General features: G+C 39.7%; 1 protein-coding gene across 1 annotated transcript in view; it reads left to right on the top strand.

Annotated features, from left to right (window-relative positions):
* The window catches only part of LOC126470407 (polyamine-transporting ATPase 13A3-like), a 287,566-nt gene that overhangs the window by 166,761 nt on the left and 105,526 nt on the right, over positions 1–15,279 (top strand). The window contains exon 8 of the mRNA XM_050098255.1: positions 4,120–4,308. Within this exon, the coding sequence (XP_049954212.1) occupies positions 4,120–4,308 (189 nt within the window). The remainder of the gene's footprint in view (positions 1–4,119; positions 4,309–15,279) is intronic.

Here is a 15,279-nt window from a genome sequence, read left to right as displayed (position 1 = left end):
AGAGGTCGAGACGGTTCTGCGACCGTGTGGGCTGCAGATTCCTCGACTTGCGCCATAGGGTGGTGGGGTTTCGGGTTCCGCTGGATAGGTCAGGAGTCCACTACACGCAATAAGTGGCTACACGGGTATCAGGGGTTGTGTGGCATGGGCTGGGCGGTTTTTTGGTTAGATGGCCTTGGGCAAGTACAGAAAGGGCAACAGCCTCAACAGGTGCGGGGCAAAGTCAGGACATGCGGGGACCAAGCAGCAATCGGTATTGTAATTGTCAACTGTCGAAGCTGCGTTGGTAAAGTACCAGAACTTCAAGCGCTGATAGAAAGCACCGAAGCTGAAATCGTTATAGGTACAGAAAGCTGGCTTAAGCCAGAGATAAATTCTGCCGAAATTTTTACAAAGGTACAGACGGTGTTTAGAAAGGATAGAATGCATGCAACCGGTGGTGGAGTATTCGTCTCTGTTAGTAGTAGTTTATCCTGTAGTGAAGTAGAAGTGGATAGTTCCTGTGAATTATTATGAGTGGAGGTTACACTCAACAACCGAGCTGGGTTAATAATTGGCTCCTTTTACCGACCTCCCGACTCAGCAGCATTAGTGGCAGAACAACTGAGAGAAAATTTGGAATACATTTCACATAAATTTTCGCAGCATGTTATAGTCTTAGGTGGAGATTTCAATTTACCAGATATAGACTGGGACACTCAGATGTTTAGGACGGGTGGTAGGGACAGAGCATCGAGTGACATTATACTGAGTGCACTATCCGAAAATTACCTCGAGCAATTAAACAGAGGACCGACTCGTGGAGATAACATCTTGGACCTACTGATAACAAACAGACCCGAACTTTTCGACTCTTTAAGTGCAGAACAGGGAATCAGTGATCATAAGGCCGATGCAGCATCACTGAATATGGAAGTTAGTAGGAATATAAAAAAAGGGAGGAAGGTTTATCTGTTTAGCAAGAGTAATAGAAGGCAGATTTCAGACTACCTAACAGATCAAAACGAAAATTTCTGTTCCGACACTGACAATGTTGAGTGTTTATGGAAAAAGTTCAAGGCAATCGTAAAATGCATTTTAGACAGGTACGTGCCGAGTAAAACTGTGAGGGACGGGAAAAACCCACTGTGGTACAACAACAAAGTTAGGAAACTACTGCGAAAGCAAAGAGAGCTTCACTCCAAGTTTAAACGCAGCCAAAACCTCTCAGACAAACAGAAGCTAAACGATGTCAAAGTTAGCGTAAGGAGGGCTATGCGTGAAGCGTTCAGTGAATTCGAAAGTAAAATTCTATGTACCGACTTGACAGAAAATCCTAGGAAGTTCTGGTCTTACGTTAAATCAGTAAGTGGCTCGAAACAGCATATCCAGACACTCCGGGATGATGATGATGGCATTGAAACAGAGGATGACACGCGTAAAGCTGAAATACTAAACACCTTTTTCCAAAGCTGTTTCACAGAGGAAGACCGCACTACAGTTCCTTCTCTAAATCCTCGCACAAACGAAAAAATGGCTGACATCGAAATAAGTGTCCAAGGAATAGAAAAGCAACTGGAATCACTCAATAGAGGAAAGTCCACTGGACCTGACGGGATACCAATTCGATTCTACGCAGAGTACGCGAATGAACTTGCCCCCCTTCTAACAGCCGTGTACCGCAAGTCTCTAGAGGAATGGAGGGTTCCAAATGATTGGAAAAGAGCACAGGTAGTCCCAGTCTTCAAGAAGGGTCGTCGAGCAGATGCGCAAAACTGTAGACCTTATATCTCTGACGTCGATCTGTTGTAGAATTTTAGAACATGTTTTTTGCTCGAGTATCATGTCGTTTTTGGAAACCCAGAATCTACTATGTAGGAATCAACATGGATTCCGGAAACAGCGATCGTGTGAGACCCAACTCGCTTTATTTGTTCATGAGACCCAGAAAATATTAGATACAGCCTCCCAGGTAGATGCTATTTTTCTTGACTTCCGGAAGGCATTCGATACAGTTCCGCACTGTCGCCTGATAAACAAAGTAAGAGCCTACGGAATATCAGACCAGCTGTGTGGCTGGATTGAAGAGTTTTTAGCAAACAGAACACAGCATGTTGTTATCAATGGAGAGACGTCTACAGACGTTAAAGTAACCTCTGGCGTGCCACAGGGGAGTGTTATGGGACCATTGCTTTTCACAATATATTTAAATGACCTAGTAGATAGTGTCGGAAGTTCCATGCGGCTTTTCGCGGATGATGCTGTAGTATACAGAGAAGTTGCAGCATTAGAAAATTGTAGCGAAATGCAGGAAGATCTGCAGCGGATAGGCACTTGGTGCAGGGAGTGGCAACTGTCCCTTAACACAGACAAATGTAATGTATTGCGAATACATAGAAAGAAGGATCCTTTATTGTATGATTATATGATAGCGGAACAAACACTGGTAGCAGTTACTTCTGTAAAATATCTGGGAGTATGCGTGCGGAATGATTTGAAGTGGAATGATCATATAAAATTAATTGTTGGTAAGGCGGGTACCAGGTTGAGATTCATTGGGAGAGTGCTTAGAAAATGTAGTCCATCAACAAAGGAGGTGGCTTACAAAACACTCGTTCGACCTATACTTGAGTATTGCTCATCAGTGTGGGGTCCGTACCAGATCAGTTTGACGGAGGAGATAGAGAAGATCCGAAGAAGAGCGGCGCGTTTCGTCACAGGGTTATTTGGTAACCGTGATAGCGTTACGGAGATGTTTAATAAACTCAAGTGGCAGACTCTGCAAGAGAGGCGCTCTGCATCGCGGTGTAGCTTGCTCGCCAGGTTTCGAGAGGGTGCGTTTCTGGATGAGGTATCGAATATATTGCTTCCCCCTACTTATACCTCCCGAGGAGATCACGAATGTAAAATTAGAGAGATCAGAGCACGCACGGAGGCTTTCAGACAGTCGTTCTTCCCGCGAACCATACGCGACTGGAACAGGAAAGGGAGGTAATGACAGTGGCACGTAAAGTGCCCTCTGCCACACACCATTGGGTGGCTTGCGGAGTATAAATGTAGATGTAGATGTAGTTGCAAAATTTTTATCTTGATCACCAACAGGACAATCAAAATGCAATTTATATGCCTTCTTAACCAAATCAGTGATTGCTTTTCTTTGGACATTTGGAGTGAATTTCCCACACACATAATGAAAATTGTTGGGGTGGTTTAGACAGCAATGAGATTTACTAGTTGCCATTTTTCTTAGTGTAAGTTTTAAACACAAAGTTTGTAATATCTTCCACACCACTGGATTACCACACCAACCATTTACTGACGAGTTGTAGATCTTCTAGCTCTCCTCTGCAAATCAAAAACAAACAAACATCAAAACAAAAGAACAGCAAAAAGCGAAATACTGAATACAAAAATAAAAAAAACCTTTAAACACTCAAAGATAGTACATTTTGACAGGTATATTCGGATTCTACACACCAAAATACGTACTACTCAATGTATCACATCCCAGATGCAGAATGGCAGTTGACTAGTGTAATCATCAAGTGAGGTATAGTTTGTATAAAAATTAAACTAAAACTGTGCTTCAAGGCACAAAGAAAGAACAGATTTTATTGTCAATTTAGACTGAATATATTTGTAAAATTGTGACTGGTTTGTTTCATCAAACCGCCTTCACATGGCTAAATCATCTTAAGATATGAGTATGTAGGCTACAAGAGTAACCAGTCAGTTTCTTTATCCATATTTACATGCTACATCATAAAACGGGGATAAAAATATACATAGTATGCCACATAAAATATTATTCTGTGAGTAGTATTGTTCTCTGGAACAAATTTGTGTGTAGAAACTGACAGATTACTCTTTTAGTTGATATACCTAGATGTTAACATCATTTGATGAAAGCAGAACTGTTCTCAGAATAAATGCAATCTAATTGCATAACAAAATTTGTTGTACAACCATGGATTGCAAATTTCCTCCAGTAAGGACAGTATGTCAATTTCTGTACAGGCACAAAGTGTCAACTAACAAATAGTTTTTATCGTACTGTTGGACTTGAAACTGTCTGTAAAGTGATGATTCCAAACATAATCTTTCACAAATAAGGCTTTTCAATATTTTTATGTTTTACAGGCGACCTTGAAAGAGCTGATATTGCGGACATTGGATGTCATCACGATAGTAGTTCCACCATCGTTACCAGCTGCCATGACATCAGGCACGGTTTATTCACAAAATCGTTTGAAGAAGCTGGGTGTGTTTTGTATTTCACCTCCCAGAATTAATGTTTGTGGAAAGATGAAAGTTATATGTTTTGACAAGGTAAACAAGTTTGTTTTGAGTTACTTTTATTGAAATGTAATGCTATTGTGTGTGTGTGTGTGTGTGTGTGTGTGTGTGTGTGTGTGTGTGTGTGTGTGTGTGTAAATGTTTGCCTGTGGCCAGTCATTGTTCATGAATAACTTGATATAACCATCTCATTCTAGAATGCTAAACAATGATTACACAATAGCTGATAAATTCTGTCTGTTTTTCCATAGGAATTTCTTATTGTGATATTTATACAGACTGTTAGTATTTTGAGTGATATTTTTGTTATTACTCTGATAATTGGCTCATTGTTTCATATTTGGATTATTTACCTCATAACTCATGGAGTAGTAAAGTTACATAACCTAAGAAGAGTACCAAAAACATTCAACATATTTTGCAAAGTGTGTGTGTGTTGTGTGAAGGATATATTGCATAATGAACTTTAAGAATTAGCAATATCATTACTTTGAAGTTGGCCTACAGCCCTATGTTACTGCAAAAGTGCAAAATACAAATAATTTATAAGACTCATCACTACATCTACATCTACATCTACATCCACATCTACATGGATACTGTGCAAATCACATTCAAGTGCCTGGCAGAGCGTTCATCAAACCACCTTCACAATTCTCTATTATTCCAATCTCATATAGCGCATGGAAAGAATGAAGACCTGTATCTTTCTGTGCGAGCCCTGATTTCCCTTATTTTATCATGGTGGTCATTCCTCCATATGTAGGTCGGTGTCAACAAAATATTTTTCGCATTCGGAGGAGAAGGTTGGTGATTGGAATTTTGTGAGAAGATTCTGTCGCAATGAAAAACGCCTTTCTTTTGATGATTTCCAGCCCAAATCCTGTATCGTTTCTGTGACACTCTCTCCCATATTTTGCGATAATACAAAACATACTGCTTTTCTTTGAACTTTTTCGATGTAGTCCATCAGTCCTACCTGGTACAGATCCCACACAGCGCAGCAGTAGTCTAAAAGAGGATGGACAAGCGTAGTGTAGGCAGTCTCCTTAGTAGGTCTGTTACATTTTCTAAGTGTCCTGCCAATAAAATGCAGTCTTTGGTTAGCCTTCCCCACAACATTTTCTGTGTGTTCCTTCCAATTTAAGTTGTTCGTAATTGTAATACCTAGGTATTTAGTTGAATTTACGGCTTTTAGATTAGACTGATTTATCATGTAACCCAACTTTAACGAATTTGTTTTAGCACTTGTGTGGATGACCTCACACTTTTTGGTATTTAGGGTCAATTGCCACTTTTCGCACCATTCAGATATCTTTTCTAAATTGTTTTGCAGTTCTTTTTTATCTTGCTGATTTTTTTTTTTATTAGTCGATAAACGACAGTGTCATCTGCAAACAACCAAAGATGGCTGCTCAGATTGTCTCCAAAATCATTTATATAGATAAGGAACAGCAAAGGGCCTATAACACTACCTTGGGGAACGCCAGAAATCACTTCTGTTTTACTCAATGACTTTCCATCAATTACTACAAACTGTAACCTCTGACAGGAAATCACAAATCCAGTCACATAACTGGGACGGTATTCCATAAGCACGCAATTTCACTATGAACTGCTTGTGTGGTACAGTGTCAAAAGCCTTCCGGAAATCCAGAAATACGGAATCAATCTGAAATCCCATGTTAAAAGCACTCAACACTTCATGTGAATAAAGAGCTAGTTGTGTTTCACAGGAACGATGCTTTCTAAACTCATGTTGACTGTGTGTCAATAGACCATTTTCTACTAGGTAATACATAATGTTCAAACACAATATATGTTCTACAATCCCGCTGCATATCCACGTTAATGATATGGGCCTGTAATTTAGTGGATTACTCCTACCACCTTTCTTGATTATTGGTGTGAACTGTTCAACTTTCCAGTCTTTGGGTACGGATCTTTCGTCGAGCGAACAGTTGTATATTATTGTTAAGTATGGGGCTACTGCATCAGCATACTCCGAAAGGAACGTAATTGGTATACAGTCTGGGCCAGAAGACTTGCTTTTATTAAGTGATTTAAGTTGCTTCACTACTCCGAGGATAGTTACTTCTACGTTACTCATGTTGGCAGCTGTCCTCGATTCGAATTCTGGAATATTTACTTCATCTTCTCTTGTGAAGGCATTTCAGAAGGCTGTGTTTTGTAACTCTGCTTTGGCAGCACTGTCTTCAATAATATCTCCATTTCTATCATGCAGACAAGGCATTGATTGTTTCTTGCTGCTAACATGCTTCACATACAACCAGAATCTCTTTGGATTTTCTGCCAGGTTTCGAGACCAAGTTTCATTGTGGAAACTGTTATAGCCATCTCGCATTGAAGTCCACGCTAAATTTTGAGCTTCTGTAAAAGATCGCCAATCTTGGGGATTTTGCGTCTGTTTAAATTTGGCATGTTTGTTTCGTTGTTTCTGAAATAGTGTTCTAACCCGTTTCGTGTACCAATGAGGATCAGCTCCGTCGTTTGTTAATTTATTTGGTATAAATCTCTCAATTGCTGCCGATACTATTTCTTTGAATTTAAGCCATATTTGGTCTACACTTACATTATTAATTTGGAATGAGTGGAGATTCTCTCTCAGGAAGGCATCAAGTGAATTTTTATATGCTTTTTTGAATAGGTATATTTTTCCCTTATTTTTTGAGGATTTGGGGATTACAGTATTCAATCTTGCTACGACAGCCCTATGTTCACTAATCCCTGAATCGGTTTTGATGCTCGTTATTAACTCAGGATTATTTGTTGCTAAGAGGTCAAGTGTGTTTTCACAACCGTTTACTATTCGCATGGGCTCATGAACTAACTTCTTAAAATAATTTCCAGAGAATGCGTTTAGCACAATTTTGGATGATATTTTATGTGTACCTCCAGAATTAAACATGTATTTTTGCCAACATATTGAGGGTAAATTAAAGGCACCACCAACTATTATCGTATGAGTAGGGTAGGTGTTTGAAATCAAACTCAAGTTTTCTTTGAACCTTTCAGCAACTGTATCATCTGAATTGGGAGTTCGGTAAAAGGATCCAATTATTATTTTATTCCGGTTGCTAACAATGACCTCTGCCCATACTAACTCACAGGAAGTTTCTACTTCAATTTGGCAACAAGGTAAACTACTTCTGACACCAACAAACACGCCACCGCCAACCGTGTTTAGCCTATCCTTTCAGAACACTGTTAGGTTCTTCGCAAAAATTTCAGTTGAACTCAGCTTTAGCCTATAACGATTTGAGCATCAGTGCTTTCTATTAGTGCTTGGAGCTCTGGCACTTTCCCCATACAGCTACGACAATTTACAACTCTTATACCAATGGTTCCTGTATCTACATTCTTCTTGTGTTTAGCCTGCACCCTTTGTGACTGAAGCCCTTCTTGTGTTTTCCCGAGACCCTCTAACCTAAAAAACCGCCCAGTCCATGCCACACAGCCCCTGCTACCCATGTAACCACCTCCTGCATATAGCGGACACCTGACCTATTCAGCAGAACCTGAAACCCAACCACCCTTTGGCGCAAGTCGACGAATCTGAAGCCTACATGGTCAGAGAATCGTCTGAGCCTCTGATTCAGACCCTCCACTCAGCTCTGTACCAGAGGTCCGCAATCAGTCCTGTTGACTATGCTGCAAATGGTCAGCTCTGCTTTCATCTTGCAAGCAAGACTGGCGGCCTTTACCACTTCTGTTAGCCACTCGAAACCAGAGAAATCTCTTCTGATCCAAAGTGACACACATCATTGGTACTGACGTGGGCAACCACCTGCAGTTGGCTGCACCCTGTGCTGTCCATGGCATCCGGGAGGACCCTTTCCACAACTGGAATTACTCCACCTGGTATGCACACAGAGTGCACATTGGTTTTCTTACCCTTCTTGTCAGCCAAGTCCCTAAGGAGCTCCCAACTACCAATAATCACACCCTCTGCGATTGCACGGATCTTGCAGGCGGAGTGGCTTCCTCTGAAACAGGACAGGCGACAGCATCTGGCTCACCGACAGTGTCAGTCACAGACGGCACCTGGAACCTGTTTGTCAGACAAACCGGGGAGGTCTTACATGCGGCTGCCTGGGAAGTTTTTCACCGCCTGTTTCGCCCCGGGGTGACCTCCCACTCTACCACAGGTGAAGGGTCAACCTCAGTGCGAGCAGTAACTGGGTTGGCCACCAGTGAGGACCGATCAGAGGACTCTGACGTGCTGGACGTCCATTGGATCCCCACAGCCAGCCCACAACAGTGGTGCCCATCCACTGCAGCCTCAAGCTGTGTAACTGAAGCTCTCACAGCCTGAAGCTGAGAGTGAAGTGTCACCAACTCGGCTCACATCTGCACACAACAATCGCAGCCCCTGTCCATACTAAAGACCGTGGAAAACTAAACTATGCAGATAAATGGAATATCAACACGTGATGCACAACTCTAGACCCTGATGGAAATGCACAAACTGTGTCTAGTAATACGCAGATATTCTAAAGCCTAACTACTGAAGCACTCAGGTGAAACTAAATAATTTGCACCTGATTAGGAACTTGTAATATGTCACAAAATTCGTTTACTTTCCAACGCAGATGAAAACGCGACAACTGTGGCTATTGGATATTAAATTTACACGCAGAAACTCAAGAAACTACACTATTAAAGCACACAGATGATATAATAAAATTCTCTCGTTGTTAGGAACTCGTAAATGACACAATATCGGTTACTTCCCTGTTTTTGTGTCTGTCTCGGTCGGCTACTGTTGATTGTCACTCAGCAGAGTAATGAGAATCTATTCTCATTGAAAACCTGTTTTTAGCCTGGATTTGTCAGTAGCACAATCGCCATTAATCCAAGTAGAGTTTGTGAGTAAAGCTGGAGTAGTGTAGCAGTCTTTGTCATTGTTAAAGCAATCTCAGAGGCAGGCAGTGAGCAAGCATAGCAACACAAGTGGCTGGTATGCTGTGCTGCATGTCTTTTATCTGTGGTACACAATGATTGATCATGCTCTATGAAATCTTTGCCTTTTTCCCACATGGTGGCATGCTGCCTCCTGGTGAGTGATATCCAAGGGCCGCATGGATATCTGTGGTTGTGCAGTATCAGTAGTGCTGCTGCATTGTAAAGAATCAATAGATAGTGCTGAATACACTGTGTAAAGTTTCATACCAGTTAATTTTTTTCAATGTACATGATGAACCAGAACTCCACCACAAAATTTTAGAGATTCTTCATGGATTTTTTCCAAGTATTTTGATATAAGGGACCCGTGGTCTCTGGTGGCTCATTACAGTTTAATTACATTTTGTTTGATTTCTTACCCTGTATACCAGTATTGCTTTGAAAATATCTGCATGACTGTGCAGATGTTGACATTATGCACTGTGTGTCTTGTTTGGAAACAAACTTGTTCCATTCATTCACAGTACTAGCTGTTGACAACAGTGATGCCTATTTTACACTTGTTGCTCAAGCCTGCATTCAGTACTGCTCAGTCCTGTCTCATGTTTGTTTTCCTGACAACGTTAGTTGTACATTAACAGTGATAAATGGCAGTATGGATAGGTTTACTGATGAAGAATCAGCCAATGTGTGTCTCGTGTATTGGTTCACTGAATGGAATGGAAAAGTGGTATGACCGTGCAGTACTGAGCTGTTCCCACACCTATGACAACAACAACACAGCATTTTTGTGTGGTAACATTGGCGCTTACGAATAACCAGATCTTTTTGTTATCTACATCTACATACATACTCCGCAGTCCACCAGAGGTGGAGGTATATCTGTGTTGGTATTTGCTTTTTCAGTGGTGTGAAAATATTTTTGCAAAAACAAAAATAATTCTGGTAACAAATTGAATAAATCATAGTTACATATTACTCTGTAATGGACCACCAGACAGCCTAAGTCCCTTACACCAAAATACTTAGAAAATACCCTGGAATAACCTACATAATTTTGTCATTGGATTTGTAGCTTCACTGTATGATATTAGGGGCTGTATTATTCCTTCCTGTAGTTTGTGTATCATGAATATTCAAGTGTGTTCAGTTTTATTGCTGATAATATTTTGGCAACGAAATTAAAGAATGTGCCAGAAAAGTGGAGAAATGAAATACAAAAGATCAAGAAAGAATTCTTCAGACAAATTAAATGTTTATTTTATTATTGAGACACCTAACAAGAAAATTGTAGGCTTGAAAGTCTAAAAGCTGAAATAAATAAGCATGTAAAATCATCATATAAAGATAGTTATTTATAATACAATAGAAATTAAAGAGACTCCAACACCTCTATAAAAAATTTTCTTCTTTTATTTTATTTTGTATGATGTAATACTATTTTTTGCCTCAGTTTATATAATTTTATAAATGCTAAACACTGTAATGTAGTTGGAGCTCTAATTTACCATATCATAATCTTCCATTGTGAAATTATTTCATTGAAAGTATGTACAATCAGCTGCCTTTAGTTTTTTGCATATGAGTCTTCTATTGATTTATTCATCACACATGTTACACCAACAGCTCCTATGATGAATCACTTTATTTTTGCAACCACTGTCAATTGCAACTGATCATTCTCACATGCGAAAAAGGTTTATCTTCTCGATATTTGTGTTCGGCTAGAAACTTAACATCCAAAAAATACCTTTGTAATCTTGGCACTGGATACAGATGTATAACATCACCATCATTATTCTTAGAATATTGTACATAAATCATCAGAAATTTTTCTGCTATGTCATGACTCAGTCATCACACTAGGGCAGCTCTGTAATTCCCAGTCAAGGTTAAATTTTTCATGTGTGTTGCATCAGGTTGTAAATTTGTAGACATTGTGGCTGCAACCATACATAAATACTAAGTTCATACAGAATTTTATAATGATGGTGATGTGTCACAGTTGAAACTCATTGCACAAATAAAGTTATTTATTGTAGCAGCTGTTGGTGGTTCAGTACGAATTTCAGTGAACTCTTCCAAGCTATGGAGCACCACTTACTGAAAAAAACCTTTATCACTTAGTTAGTTTCATGTCCTGTGGATCATTTTGCATGATAAATCGTAATGATGTGGAACAAGTTATTTTACATTAACATCACAAATTAATTTATAAGTATGGGTACATGTTGAACGTTTATAAGAATTTTTTTAACATACAGAAGTCAGTAATTCCTACTCACCACTTGTTACACATTGCAGTTATACAAATTCTTGTATGGGATAGGAGGAGTTATCAAGTAGAAACTTTTTCAGTTTGTTTTTGAATTTTACATTGCTATAAAGCTAATTGCAAAAATCCCCAGATAACCATTATTTCCAGAAAAACTGAGGTTAAAATTGGCACAGATCACAGTTGAATGTAAGAATTGTGAACAGTGACTATTGGTTGCATGAATGTGATGAAACTATTTGATTCTCATTAGCAGTATAACTTTGACAGTTTAATGAAAGTAGAGAGCAAGGTGATGTATTGCATAGCGCAATGTACACACAATGGGGATGACAGGACTCAAATACCTGTCCAATCATCCAGATATGTTTTATCCATGGTTTCCCAAAATTGTGTAAGTTAAATGCTGTCATAGCTCATTTGCAAAATGACAAGGCAAATTTCCAACTTCAACAGGACATTAAACCTAAACTTCCATTCATCTTGCAATAGGTGTTATCACCATCAATAAAAACAGCTATCATAATTTAGTAAGTGTGTCTTTTCTAAACTGCAATCGTATGAAAAGGCTAATTGCCACTCACTACTTAGAGGGTACACTGAGTTGCAAACAGGCACAATTAGAGGACTGCTAGACACATAAACTTTCGCACAGTAAAGTCCTTCTGAAATAGAAAACACACACACACACACACACACACACACACACACACACACACACACACACACGGTTCTGTCTCCGGCTACTGGGTCCCTAGCCGCCGAAGGAGACAGTAGCCGCGTTCGCACGTGTGTGTGTGTGTGTGTGTGTGTGTGTGTGTGTGTGTGTGTGTGTGTTTGTTTGTTTGTTTTATGTTGTGTTGATGTTTTTTTCTGTTTTGGAAGGTGGATTTTTTGTCCAAAAGCTTAAATGTTTAGCAGTCTTTTAACCGTATCAGCTCAACACATCCTCTATGTGGTGAATAGCAATATAGCAATCTATCCTTTTCATGTTGTTGTTATTAGATCTTGTACTTTCCATTTTTCTAAACTGTTTATTTATTCACTGCTAAAGGAATTCATTATGATGGATGACCTGTTGTTATTTGACAACCTATCAAAGATTAACATTTGATAAGTGGGTCACAGATTGTAGTACACAGGATGATATCTATTTTTTACATGCCGTTAGTTACAGCATAATTGCCTCTCAATCAGTAATTATTTTTATAGGTAATAGTTGTTGTTGTCTTCAGTCCTGAGACTGGTTTGATGCAGCTCTCCATGCTACTCTATCCTGTGCAAACTTCTTCATCTCCCAGTACCTACTGCAGCCTACATCCTTCTGAATCTGCTTAGTGTATTCATCTCTTGGTCTCCCTCTACCATTTTTACCCTCCACGCTGCCCTCCAATACTAAATTGGTGTTCCCTCAATGTCTCAGAACATGTCCTACCAACCGATCCCTTCTTCTAGTCAAGTTGTGCCACAAGCTCCTCTTCTCCCCGATTCTATTCAATACCTCCTCATTTGTTATGTGATCTACCCATCTAATCTTCAGTATTCTTCTTTAGCACCACATTTCGAAATCTTCTATTCTCTTCTTGTCTAAACTATTTATCGTCCACGTTTCACTTCCATACATGGCTACACACCATACAAATACTTTCAGAAACGACTTCCTGACATTTAAACCTATACTCGATGTTAACAAATTTTTCTTCTTCAGAAACACTGTCCTTGCCATTGCCAGTCTACATTTTATATCCTCTCTACTTCGACCATCATCAGTTATTTTGCTCCCCAAATAGCAAAATTCCTTTACTACTTTAAGTGTCTCATTTCCTAATCTAATTCCCTCAGCATCACCTGACTTAATTCGACTACATTCCATTATCCTCATTTTGCTTTTGTTGATGTTCGTCTTATACCCTCCTTTCAAGACACTGTCCATTCCGTCAACTGCTCTTCCAAGTCCTTTGCTCTGTCTGACAGAATTACAATGTCATCGGCAAACCTCAAAGTTTTTATTTCTTCTCCATGGATTTTAATACCTACTCCGAAATTTTCTTTTGTTTCCTTTACTGCTTGCTCAATATACAGATTGAATAACATCGGGGATAGGCTACAACCCCGTCTCACTCCCTTCCCAACCACTGCTTCCCTTTCATACCCCTCGACTCTTATAACTGCCATCTGGTTTCTGTACAAATTGTAAATAGCCTTTCGCTCCCTGTATTTTGCCCCTGCCACCTTCAGAATTTGAAAGAGAATATTCCAATCAACATTGTCAAAAGCTTTCTCTAAGTCTACAAATACTAGAAATGTAGGATTGCCTTTCCTTAATCTTTCTTCTAAGATAAATCGTAGAGTCAGTATTGCCGAACGTGTTCCAACGTTTCTACGAAATCCAAACTGATCTTCCCCGAGGTCGGCTTCTATCAGTTTTTCCATTCATCTGTAAAGAATTCGCGTTAGTATTTTGCAGCTGTGGCTTATTAAACTGATAGTTCGGTAATTTTCACATCTGTCAACACCTGCTTTCTTTGGGATTGGAATTATTATATTTTTCTTGAAGTCTGAGGGTATTTCGCCTGTCTCATACATCTTGCTCACCAGATGGTAGAGTTTTGTCAGGACTGGGTCTGCCAAGGCTGTCAGTAGTTCTAATGGAATGTTATCTACTCTGGGGGGCCTGTTTCGACTCAGGTCTCTCAGTGCTCTGTCAAACTCTTCACGCAGTATTCATATCTCCCATTTCATCTTCATCTACATCCTCTTCCATTTCCATAATATTGTCTTCAAGTGCATCCCTCTTGTACAGACCCTCTATATACTCCTTCCACCTTTCTGCTTTCCCTTCTTTGCTTAGAACTGGGTTTCCATCATAGGTAATAGACCATTGCTAAATGTCCATAATGTGTGTCTGGTCAACAGACCTGAGGTTATTTGTCTAATTCAGACTTTGCTGATATATTAATATGAGACAGTATTCGTACTTGACTATACACTCATTTGCAGTGGAATAAAAATAGGTGGAACTGGTTAGTCTGCAACTGGCAGTAGGTTTGACAGCCAAGCAGTAGGTGGAAAAGACATGATAGCAGCACATTCAATCTCATGATGATTGTGGGTGCCTGATGCATGGGACTCTGTATCTGCAAATTCAGGCAGGCATGTCGTTTTTTGCGCGTCACCATCTTAGGACTGTAAAAAGAGTATGTTGATTACTGGAACACCACCTCTACCAGCAGAATTTACTACTGTGAGCAACAGCCTGTTGATGATAAGGTCCAGTACTTACTAAACCACAGCTCCCCACATGTATCTCAACTTACTGCATGTCACAAAGCACAAGGTTTAGCATGGAAACAAGAACACTGTCATTGTGTGCTTGTCATATGGAAAAAGGTTGCTCATGCTAATGATATACAGTATACCGGGTGATCAAAAAGTCAGTATAAATTTGAAAACTTAATAAACCACCGAATAATGTAGATAGAGAGGTAAAAATTGACACACATGCTTGGAATGACATGGGGTTTTATTAGAACAAAAAAAAAAACCAAAGTTCACAAAATGTCCGACACATGGTGCTGTGCAGCAAAACATCAGTGACTGCGCGTGACAATCATGTATAAAAGGAACTGTAATGAGAGAGAGAATCAGATGCGCTTTTGAGTGTGCTAGTTCAGCATTACGATCGTATCGCCATAGGAAGGGGAGTTTAAATAGGTAGATGTTTGTTGACAACTGCACCTGTGGTGAGAATGATTTTGAAGTTCGAAGCCACGGGTTGTTTAGACAATAGACCCCGTAGTGGC

The sequence above is a fragment of the Schistocerca serialis genome, chromosome 3 (assembly GCF_023864345.2).
Source record: "Schistocerca serialis cubense isolate TAMUIC-IGC-003099 chromosome 3, iqSchSeri2.2, whole genome shotgun sequence".
NCBI lineage: Eukaryota > Metazoa > Arthropoda > Insecta > Orthoptera > Acrididae > Schistocerca > Schistocerca serialis.
Note: the sequence above shows the minus strand (reverse complement) of the source record. Positions and strands in the feature narration are given on the sequence as shown.